Source organism: Marmota flaviventris, chromosome 4 (assembly GCF_047511675.1).
Source record: "Marmota flaviventris isolate mMarFla1 chromosome 4, mMarFla1.hap1, whole genome shotgun sequence".
Classification (NCBI taxonomy): domain Eukaryota; kingdom Metazoa; phylum Chordata; class Mammalia; order Rodentia; family Sciuridae; genus Marmota; species Marmota flaviventris.
The window spans coordinates 9397088-9409258 of NC_092501.1; the positions used below are offsets into that span (position 1 = coordinate 9397088).

The window sequence follows — 12171 nt, forward strand, 5'->3', positions numbered from 1 at the left end:
GCTCCCCATTTCTCTCTCTCTTTCCCTCCTTTTTTCCCTTTTTGGTACTGGGGATTGAGATTGAACCTAGAAGCACTTTGTCACTGAACCACATCCCCAACTATTTTTAAAATTTTTATTTTGAGACAGGGTCTCCCTAAATTTCTTACGGCCTTGTTGAGGCTGGCCTCAAATTTGCGATCCTCTTGCCTCAGCCTCCCAAGTTGCTGAGATTACTGGCATACACCACCATGCCCAGCTCCATTTCTCTTTTAACCTTAGTTCGAATATACCTTTAAATGTTAGTTACTTTTCCCCCATAGTTTAATTTGATCATCTCATAGTTCCTGTAATCATCTCTTGGTATCCTCAGCATTTGGGTTAGTTTTTCACTTAAGAGAGAATATTGCTACATACTTTTGCCCTATTTTTAGTATTTAAGACTGTGCTGAGCTGTGTGTGTGTGTTTGTGTGTGTGTATATATAAATTAGAACTAATATGCACAATATTTTTTGCTGAATATTCTACAGAGACTAGTGTATTAAACCATTGGTGACATAATTAAAGTTTGGAGCTGTGTTCTAGTCTGATTGCAGTAAGGATCTACATTTATGATGACATGGAGACCATTGACTAATCCTCAATTTGATGTCATTACTTTTATGTATTTTATTTTTTAATTAAAATAAATATATCTTATTTTTAATTTGTGTTGCATATATGCCACACTAAAGAGTATGAAGTATGCAGTATTTTTCTCCTGTGTGAGTGTTCTAGAATTTTAGCCTAAATGGCCATATTTTAAAAATTAACACTTTGAATTTTAACAGGAAGGAAGTTTAACCCTGCTGAATTTAACACGTCTTATTTTTTTCAGGCATGTGGGCACATTCTCTGACAGTACAGGATTATCAAGACCTTATAGATCGAGGATGGCGAAGGTAAAGTTTTTTAATACAAAGATACTTTCTGCTGTTTTTCAGGTACTTCTTATAAAAAGTTTGCCTTTAGAATATTTTCTTGTTAGAAAGAGGTTTAATAAGGTGTTTGTTCTTTTATGTAGTTATTTTGTTTTTAAAAAATATTAGGAAAATTTCAAGTAAACAGAGAAGTAGAACCTCATGTATCTATCACTAAGCTTCAGAAGTTAGTAAAATTCTGCCAGTCTTGTTTCATCCATTCTCATCGCTTCCTCTGTCTCCAGTCTCAAAACACTTCACAGCAAATTACGCCTAAATTATTATTACAGATAGCATATCCATATACTCATAATAAATAATGTATATTTAAGAGGGAAGGGATTTTTTTCCTTTTTAACATACCTACAATACCTTTATCACACTTTATAAAATTAATAGTTCTTTCATTTTACCTTTCCCCAATCTAGATTTTCTAGATTGTCTCAAAATCTATTTTTTAAAAATTCCATTAAGGGTTACTCATTGCTTTTGTAGAGTAGTTGTTTTTAGAGATGATTTTTAAGTAACTTGTAGATAAAGTTTCTTATGTAAGTATAAGCAACATTAAGTAGTCTAAGTAATATATTCTCCAAAGACATGGGATTAAGCATATCAGTTAAAATGTTAATGACTTTAATTATGAAGTTCAAGAGGGAGGTTTAGGTCAGAAGTTGAGGATTTTTTATGCCATGATAAGGAACCTTATTATTTTTTAAGGTAGAGGGGAACCATGAAGAATTTTAAGAAACATACATGACGGAATTTGATTTGAATAAGAGCATTCAGATGGCAGAGAGGAGTTTAAGGAGGTGATCATGGAGGCAGGAAGCAGAAATTATTGCACTATCCAGATAGGAAATGACAAGGACTTGTGTGTTAATGGCAGTGGAGATGGAGGGGAAGAGGCACATTTTAGCTCTAGAGGGCTTGTTGATAAGATACAGAGGTGAGTTAGAGGGGATAGTCTAAAAAGATCGACAGGTTTCTGGCTCGAGAACTGAATGAGTGGTTCTGCCATTGGCTGGGGTCTGGGATGCCTGGAGAGAGTTTAGTTTGTGGTATTTTATGCTTGTGATCATCCATGCCGAGGTTCACAGTGGTGGTGTCCATCAGTCCCACCTCATCACCAGTGGTTTTCTTTCATTGTCCTATGGTTTTGGGGTATTGGTGGTAGGCAAAGGCATTGAAGGGATGGGATGGCAGGTGCTGGTGAGAAGGTAATTGAGGCAGTTCACCTTGCTGTAAATATGTAAAGGTTTGAGAAGGAGAAGGCTGGCTTCTGGTGCTCGGTATACCTACTTGCAAGATGATTTTGGTTTTGAAGAGCAATTAAACCTAAATACGTTTTTATACTAATCACTAAAGTTTTACTCTTAATTTAGTGTTCTTGTACTAACCTGTTTTGGCCCATGTGAACAGTGTAAGAAATTAACAAACTTTTTATAATTTTAGAAGCGGGAAGTATGTGTATAAACCTGTCATGAATCAGACATGCTGTCCTCAGTATACAATAAGGTAAGGGGATCTATCATGGGAAGACTATGTGCTATTTTAAAGCAGAATCTTATGCTTTTTTATTATGAATTTAGGTAGATAGTATAAGGAAAAACAAATGTCTTTTCGAATACTGATGCTATATTATTTATATGTTAACCAATAACTTTTAATAATAGCTTAATTGATCCTTATATAAATAAGATGTAAGAAAATGTTTCATTGCTTTATTTTTAACATTCTAATTAGTGGATGCTGTGAATATTGGTAAATATTCAAAATACTTTTAGATACCAAATTTTTATAGGACTTAGCAGAGGAATCTCCATATTCTATTGTTGCTCCGCTGTGTTTATAGTCAGTCAAACCACAGGATCTTGTAGTAGTTAGGAGGGCATAACTCCACTCTGCCATATACAGAGCCTACTTTTCTTACAGGGAAGATTTAAACCAAAAAGTCTATTTCTTGATTTTTTTTTTCATAACCTTTTGGGCCCTTTTGGATCTTTTCCTATGTGCCCTCCCACCTCATTACAACACAGAAGAATTTTTTTTCCTTTTCAGATTATAAAGGCCTTTTTTTGCCAGGTGTGGTGGCACATGCTCCTAATCTCCCTTGGGAGGCTGAGGCAGGAGGATCACAAATTCAGTCCTAGCCTCTGCAATTTAGTGCGAATCTTGTCTCAAAATGAAAAATAAAAGTCCTCCTCCCTGATCTTAGGACAAACAGGATTCATTTCTTCTCATCATAGGCAGAGTTATCTGTCCTTGAGCACACACCCACCACAGGACCGAAGTAATTCAGATTTTGAGGATGGCACCAAAATATCTAAGAAATGACTGTCTCACAAATTAACAAGTGAATTACAACTCCAGACAGAGAGCACCTGGAATGAAGCCTTTGAATCACCACTTGAAACCCCTGTTCCCCTTGATGGGCAGAATCAGCCTCTGGGACAGGAGTCCCCTGTTTATCCTTTGCTAGAAAGCAGTAAAACTTCCTTTTCCCCTTTCATAAATAAATAAGTAAGTAAATAAAGGTCTGGGGATGTAACTTAGTGGTAGAGGTTCAATTCCTAGTACCAAAACAAACAAACTTTTCTTTTTTGTAGAAAATATGAAACTGCTTTTGAGTATGTATTTGTCCTCAGTTTCAATGTGTAAATATGTTCTGGATTAAAAAAAATCACAATTGTATCTCCCCATTTTTTTGTCTGGTCTTTGCACCTGCCTCCCTTAATTGCTGTTAACTTGTTTTTGAGTTGTAGGCTATTTTGAGAATTTGGTGAAAGCCCAAACCCCTCTCTGTTTAAAGAAAAGCCTTGGGGGCATATAGACACAGATATATCACCTTCATGTCTTAATTTTAGGATAATTATGGACTCCCAATGGTCCACTGATTCCTAATGAAGAGTTTTCTCTTACCTAACTGGACATCAGATGGGCAGATGATAAAGAGAAAAGATTGGTGTGTGGTTTGCTGACACCGTCTCATTTATTCACATATAATAGAATACAGCATAGCTTTTGCCATCCTCTTTCAGCTTTCTTGGTTATGGGGAGATGACATCCTTCAAGGCAGAAGTCACTTTCTGGATTATGAACAAGATACCCTGAGGATTTTTATGATAAGAAAAAGGTGCTTTCAATTGGTTAAAGGGAAATTACCTAATTGTTACATGCAAAGCACTCTTTTTGGTGTATTGCATTTATGAGAAGAAATTGAGTTAACTGCCAAATGTGATTTTTGAATTTCACCTGGAATCAAACATTTCCTGAACTGAATTGTTGCTCTTTACAGAATTTCTTTATATACCTTAATCTTATGGAGTCATTATTCATACTTCCTATTTAGACTGTTTTGTTCATTGTGAAGTTACAATGAGAACTTAAGGAAGGGAAGTTAAATCTCACAACTTGTCTTTTTTTTGTATCAGGGATTGAACTCAGGGGCACTCAACCACTGAGCCACACCTCAACCCTCTTTTGTATTTTATTTAGAGACCGGGTCTCACTGAGTTTCTAAATGCCTCGCTAAGTTGCTGAGGCTGGCTTTGAACTCACCATCCTCCTGCCTTATCCTCTCAAGCTGCTGAGATTATAGGCATACGCCCCTGTGCTCAGCTACAGTTTGTCTTTTTGAGAGGCAGAGGTTAGGGATTGCCTGCCTAGCACATGAATTTAAAATTTTGTAAGCATTATACATACTCATAAAGTCCAGATGGTCCCATAAAGCTTATTTTGGACTAGCAGTCCCTGAAACCCTCCTTTCCCTTTTTCTATTTCTCTGTGGCCATCACTGTCAGCCCTTAGCTGATTCTTTTGGTTTTTACCTCCCTATCTTTTTAAGTAACATGCTTATTTAATTATAATACTGACATTTCCCCCCGGCCCCCGTTTTTGCAGGGCCTCTCCCTATGAACGAGGATTTGGCTGTCTTTTACTGTTCCACTGCCACATTCAGGCTCCTTTTTCTTCTCACCCCCAGCCTCTCATCTTAGAAGTATGAAGATTTTGGATGGATGGTTCGCAGCGTTATGAACATATAGATGTGCTTTCCAGCTGAGCTGTGGGGCTTCTGTGACTGTTTCCTTGCTTTCCCTGGAGTTAACGGTTTTGTTGTTTGCAGAGTCTTCAGTGTACCTGTTCCCAGGTGTTTTGAAACCCTCTCCGTGGTGTGCTTTTTCTCGTTTTTGTGTCTAGATGTGTTGCTAGTGCCTGCGTCGTCGTCTTCCTGACACTCTCCTGCCCTTCACGCTTGCTGCAGTGCCGTCATCCTGGATCTCTCGTCATCATCATCTAGGGGATGCTCGTTGGCTCCAAGTTGAATCTCCATTTCATCTATTTGCCTTCTTTCTTTGATTATTCCCTTGTTTTAGGGAAGCTCATCTTCTAAAGCTTCCTGAGAAAAAGTACATGAGAAAAATTTTTTTGAGACTTTGCATGTCTGAAAATGTTTTAATTAACTCCTCAGAAGGGCTTTTTAGTTCTGCTGCGTATGGATATGTAAGATGGGAGTAATTTTCCTCTGGAGTCTTCAAGGCTTTGCTCGTTGTTGTGCTGTTGTTCAAAAGTCGTGGCATCTGATTCTCGTGCCTTTGTCTTTGGAAGATCTTTCATCCTTAGTGTTCTGATGTTACACAATTTGGCTGTGTGTGTGTTTTCGTCCATCGCACATGGCCTGGAGTGGGATCCTTCTGATCTGGGAAATCCTTTCATTCTTCAATTTGGGAAAATTTTCTTATATTATTTTGTTGATCTTCCTTCCTTTGTCTTTCTTTGAAGTGCCTTTATTCAGATATTGGACCTTTTGGACTGGTCCTCTGACTTTTTTGGGAGTGTACTGGGGATTGAACCAAGGGGCATTTGACCATTGGATCACATCCCCAATCCTCTCTATTATTTATTTTGTGATAGGGTCTCACTAAGCTGTTTAGGGCCTTTTTAAGTTGCTGAGGTTGGCCTCAAACTTTAGATCCTCTTGCCTTAGCCTCCCTAGTCTCTGGGATACTGGCATGTACCACCATGCCCTGCTTCTTTAATATTTTTCTTTTCACTTTTCCATCTATTTTTACTGAATTTTTTGGGAAATTTCCTTAACTTTATTTTCCAAGTCTTTACCTTAATTTTTATTTCTCTTACCAGTCCTTCCTTCTGAGGGTCTTTTATTTTGGCCCATTTTCTGTTTTGTGTTGGGGGGGATACCTGTTGCTCCATGGCTGTGGTAGCTAAAGAGAAATAGAGATTTCTGAGGAGTTTTTAAGGTTTTGCTGCTTAGTCTAAACCTCCTGGTTACTTTGTGCCACCTGTTAGAATACCTATCTACACAGTAGCGGATGTCCTGGAGGATCTGATGACTTCAGGGTTCCAGTGTTCCACTGGAAATTCTGTGCACCCCAGCGGGGCTTACTTTCTATGAGCCTCGGGTTCGTTGATCTGGCTGGGCTCTTCTGTTGGGGAACATGTGGTATGTCGTCAGGTCTGATCATACTTTGGAGAGAAAGAGTAACCCTCTGGTGTTCTGGGGCAGGGTTGGGAGCTCAGGATCAGGCTGTGGACCTCGTTTGAGCTTCTTGTTTTCAGTCAGTGTGCTGGCCGCAGCAGAGGCCCCTCCTCTGCGGTCTCCTGAAAGTTACGTGTGTAGGGGGAAGTCAAGGGTGCAGAGGAGGGAGGGATCTGATGGCTGACTGCTTTGGAAATGGACTCTGAGGGAGCCCTTGAAAATCAGGGCTCGGCTTTCTTTGGTCACTGTCTGTCCTCACTGTACTTCTGCCTACCCTTCTGGCGTTTCTCCTCTTCTCTTTTTCAACTTTGGATTATGTGTTTTCCTTTCTCTTTTCCCCTTCCTCCTTCCCCCCCTTTCTCCTCACTATAGCATTAATGAAATTTAGTGTGGAATTAGAGGCTCCTTAAGCCCCATCTTTAACCAGAATCCCATGTATAACATTGGCCTCAGTGTCCTTGGTACTACCCAGATTGATTTTGTTTCTTCAGAGTTTTAGTTTTCTTTAAAAATATTCGTTTTGCTTTTGTAGGTGCCGACCTTTACAGTTCCAGCCATCAAAATCTCACAAGAAAGTTTTGAAAAAAATGTTGAAATTTCTGGCTAAAGGGGAGATTTCCAAAGGAAATTGTGGGGGTAAGATGAAACCGGGTCTAAAATCTATTTACTTTAACATGACAACCTTTTCAGCGTTCCCACTTTGAAACACCTCCGGTTAGGTCAGGGAGTGGGGTTGCTGTAATCATGTACTATTGAGATGACAGGGACTACATTCTGCCATTCCAGTCACCCCCAGATCAAGGAAGGAGAGTTGAGCTTGGAGAGAAAATTGAGGGTCATTTTCTAAATGGTGTGACTTTCTGGAGTTTATTGAAATTTTCATTTTTTGAGTGTTTTGACAACTCATCTTACTCAATTCCTATAATATGCTTATGAAGTCAGTGGAAAGTGAGCTGGGTGTATAGCTCAGTTGGTAGAATGTTTGCCTTGCATGCACAAAGCCCTGGGTTCAAACCCTAGCACCACACACACAAAAAACAAAAAAATGAAAAAGAAAGTGGCATTATGTCTAGAGAAATAGATATTTAGATACAGCCTATACAGGACTGCACTGTGTCTTTGCTGAGTAAGGGTTAGGTTTTCATTATTATTATTATTATTATTATTACTACCACCAGGGATTGAACTCAGGGGCACTTGACCAGTGAGCCACATCCCAGCCCTATTTTGTATTTTATTTATAGAGACAGGGTCTCACTGAGTTGCTTAGCACCTCATCTTTGCTTTGACTGGCTTTAAACTTGTGATTCTCCTGCCTCAGTCTCCCGAGCCATTGAGATTAAAGGTGTGCGCCACTGCACCTGGCAGGTTTTCTGTATTTGAATAAGGCTTTCCTTCAAGAAATTATGTTATCTAAAGTTCTTTTTTATTTATCTGATGAATTTTAAATTATGAGTGATTTTCCTAAGAGATGATTAGTAGCATTTAATTAACTTTGGTTACAGATTCTTAACTTTTTCAGAGTTTTTAAACTTTTTCTTCTTCTTCTTCTTTTTTGGTATTAAACTCAGGGGCATTTGACCACTTGAGCCACTTCCCTAGCCCTATTTTGTAGTTTATTTTGAGACAGGGTCTCATTGAGTTGCTTAGTGTCTCACCATATTTGAGGCTGGCTTTGAACTTGCGATCCTCCTGTTTCTGCCTCCGAGCTGCTGTTTTTTCTTTTTTAACCTTTACAAAAGGATTCTTGTTGGCAGTACCTAGAGCAAGAGTGTAAGAATTGGGAATGCTGTCTATTCTCAGAGCTCTTTTTCACAATTGCCATAGAAAACACTTAATCCTGAGAACCTCCTAGCTCGCTAATTCATTCCACAAGTATGATTTCCATCCTTGCACCACCCGTGTCACTGCCTTATGCCCTGGAGATAGAGACCTGCATGAAAGGTTAAGTTTTTACCAGGCACAGCCCTGGGTGGACCAGGATTCAGGACAGTGTGGAGCAGACTTGGTAGAGCTATGGGCACGGAAGAGGCCAGAGGCTTAATTTTATAGGTTCAGTGCTGATTGGAACATTGGAAACATCAGAATTTTGGTGCATCTCTGATTAGTTTTACAGGTACATACTCTTCAAGTTTAAATAGATTTTTGTTTGCTAGTTAATATGCAGGGTTTTTTTTTTTGAATCTGGGAATCATGTTCTAAGTTTCAAAAATTAACATGTAGATAAGCTTTGAGGATGCTGTCCCTTTGTAAATTGATGGTTGCATCTTTTTACATAGTTTTTGCATTTGGCTCTTTATTTGTCTTGTTTCGAGCTTCTAAATTATTTATGTCTGGAACTTAATTCAAGGAATGATGCACTCATTAGGGTAAAAGCCTAAACAGCTGTGACAAAAAGACACCAAAACCCAGTGGCTACACAGTGCTGGCAGTCGGTTTCTTCCTTCACGTCCATTGTGGTGTTCTGGGTAGAACTGGAGCTTTGCTCCCCCTTGGCCATTCTGGGACTCACTTCAACATTTGATTTCCCAGGTCACTCTGTTTTTTTTAACCCAGCCAGAGAGATGGGTAAAGATAGAAGTCCTAGGTCACAGTTTTCCTTTAAGTGAGACAAAATTAGGTCTTTTGTTGTTGGGAATTTGGTCACAACTTGAAGAGTGATGGGCAGTGCCTTCTGTCGGGGCACCATGATTTCAAGGACAGCTCTCCTGCTTTGAAAGGAGGAGAATGGATTTGGTGGATACACAGTAGTTTCTCTATGCTGGAAATAGGGGCATTATAGTTCTGTGTTTATCTTGGCCATGTCAAATGACCCCAACCGATGGGCTTTCTTTTCTTCTGGCTTTTAGATGAGCCCATGGATTCCACAGTGGAGGATGCTGTTGCAGGTGACTTTGCATTAATAAATAAATTGGATATAAAGTGTGATCTTAAAACTCTCAGTGATGACCTCAAAGAGAGCTTAGAGAATGAAGAGATGAAGAAAGAAAAAAACTCAAAGAAGGAAGAATCAAATGAATCAATTCATTCACAAGCTATAGAAGAGAAGTTGGGCTCTGGTCAACCATCACATTCAATTAAAGTTCATACTGTTCCTAAGCCAGGTAATGAACATTTGATATCAAGTCATATTAACTGCTTTTCTTTTCACTTGAGTCACTGTGATGCTTGGCTTTCATGGCATCTGTAACATAGAGCCCTGTTTTATACTGGAAGAGACTACCTATATTTAGATGAACAAATCATGTCTTTTTAAACCATTGTGCTTAAAATCCTGAAATAATATCCTTATTTTCCCCAAATACAGACATTTCAAGAATTCTTTTTCATTACATTATAACCTTAGAGGCTTGAGAATTAGATTTTTGTTAATGAAAAGGTATGGTGAGGGCTGGGGTTCTGGCTCAATTGGTAGAGCACTCGCCTCAACGTGCGAGGCCCTGGGTTCGATCCTCAGCACCGTATGAAAACAAATAAATAAAGTAAAGGTATTATGTCCATCTACAACTAAAAGAAAGAAAGAAAAGATATGGTGATAAAAAATAAACGGTTATTTTTAGAAAAATGAGATTATAGGTGTTATGTCCAAAATGCAGATATTTTGAAATTCTTAAGTTTATCATTTCAAATTTTTAATACAGTTATAATTCATTTTCATTTAAAAAGTCTATTTTCATGCTTAATTTTAATAAGGTAAGACTTTTTCCTATGTTCTCATTTATAAAAAAAGTTAGGTTTAAAAAATTCACACACTAAAAAAAAAAATCACACACTATTAAATGGGTTTTTTACCTATATATATATGACTTTTTCAAAATTATTTCATAAAATATGAAGTTGGATAGTTTTTGAATTAATTTCTATTCATTCAAAATGATGCCAGGAGTGATTCTTTTAGTATTAGAATTTTTTTGTTTGGTTCCAAATTATGTTATAGAAGTCTAAGTGCAGAGAACTTTCCAGTGGCACTTTTAAAATATTTTTTACATAAGTCATTCATAGGGGCTGGGGCTGTGGCTCAAGCGGTAGCGCGCTTGCCTGGCATGTGTGTGGCCTGGGTTCAAATCTCAGCACCACATACAAGGATGTTGTGTCTGCCAAAAACTAAAAAAAAAAGTCATTCATGATATTTAAATTGATGTTAGTCTAAGATTTCATCCTAATTAATAAAAATAGTCCAATGAAATATTATGTTTAGAGAATTTCTTTCAACCCTAATTCTTTTGTGTTGTACAGGGTCAGCTCTTTTATTTATTTATTTATTTATTTATTTTGGTACCAGGGACTGAGCCACATCCCCAGCCCTGTTTTGTATTTTATTTAGAGACAGGGTCTCACTGAGTTGCTTAGCACCTCACTTTTGCTGAGGTTGGCTTTGAATTCATGATCGTCCTCCCTCAGCCTCCTGAGCCACTGGGATTACAGGTGTGTGCCACCATGCCTGGCTATTTATTTCTTCTTATAAATATTACTTATAGCTAGTTAAATTTCTAAAAAGTTTTTCATTACAGAGGATTTCAAACGTAGGCCAGTGTAGATAGAATAGTACAATGAACGTCATGTCCCCTGTCCTTGTTTGATATAGTTCTTTACTCATTACAGTCACTATGTTTTATCTCTGCCCAAATCTAGTTCCTCCTCCTAGTATCATACTGAAGCAAATTTTAGATACTATGCCATATTCTTTAGAATTCATCTCTAAAAGATAAGAACTTGAAAAAAATATATTCACAATACCATTATTACACCTAAGTAAAATTTCATAATGCCATTGAATATTCAGTGTTCAAAATTCCAGTTTTTAAATATTGGTTTGTGTCAAGAGTCAGATGATTCCAACACAACTGGTTGATGCATTTAAAAAAATCTTTTTTTGAACTGTAGGTTTCTCTTCTATTGTTCCCCTTTGTTAACTTTCAGGTTATTACTTGTTGAAGAAAGTGAGTTGTTTTTCGTGGGTTGTTTGTCCCACTCTTTGTAACTTACTGATCATATCTGCAAATGTAGTTTAACTGTTCTTTGGCCACCTATAAATTGATAGTTGGATCTAGAACTTTTAACCAAGTTCAGGGCTAGTTTTCTTTTGTTCTTTTGAAGGGGGGAAGTTTTAATCATCTTAGGATATTATTTATTTGAGGCTTGTTAAGGTTACTCTATGGGTCATTGAATTACCTTTCAGAAGATATAAATGTCTGGGTGCCTCTCTCTCTTTTTTTTTTAAATATTTATTTAGTTGTAGATGAACGCGCACAATATCTTTATTTATTTTCATGTGGTGCTGAGAATCGAACGCAATGCCTTACACGTGTGAGGCCAGCACTCTACCGCTGAGCTACAGCCCCAGCCCCATGGGTGCCTCTCTTTTCTTAGTGTTAATAGTCATAGCTGCTCAGTACCTAAATCTGTTTATTAATTATATATTCTAATTCTGTCATTCATTCATTTATTCATCCACTGTCATCAGTGCTGTCAGGAATTGCCTCTAGAAATGTGGGTTAAACAAGCAGAAGATATTTGATTGGATATGTTCTTTCTACTTACAAAGGCAGAGAAATGGATGGTATTTTTAAGAGATTTTTCAATAGTAAGAACTGCCTTGAAAAGTTTCGGTGACACTTTCCTTTTTTGGCAATTCTTGCTTTTGAGGTAGAATTGCAAGTTGAACCTAGAGCCTCTTCCCCAGAACTAACTTAACTGTTAGAACTCTTGGGACTGTGTAGAATTTTTGAGATTCT

General features: G+C 37.8%; 1 protein-coding gene across 8 annotated transcripts in view; it reads left to right on the forward strand.

Annotated features, from left to right (window-relative positions):
• The window catches only part of Ate1 (arginyltransferase 1), a 145430-nt gene that overhangs the window by 1973 nt on the left and 131286 nt on the right, over window positions 1-12171 (forward strand). For all 8 annotated transcript variants that reach the window (XM_027929968.2, XM_027929973.2, XM_027929972.2 and 5 more), the window contains exons 2-5: window positions 858-921; window positions 2392-2454; window positions 6969-7072; window positions 9286-9540. In XM_027929968.2, the coding sequence (XP_027785769.2) occupies window positions 858-921; window positions 2392-2454; window positions 6969-7072; window positions 9286-9540 (486 nt within the window). The remainder of the gene's footprint in view (window positions 1-857; window positions 922-2391; window positions 2455-6968; window positions 7073-9285; window positions 9541-12171) is intronic.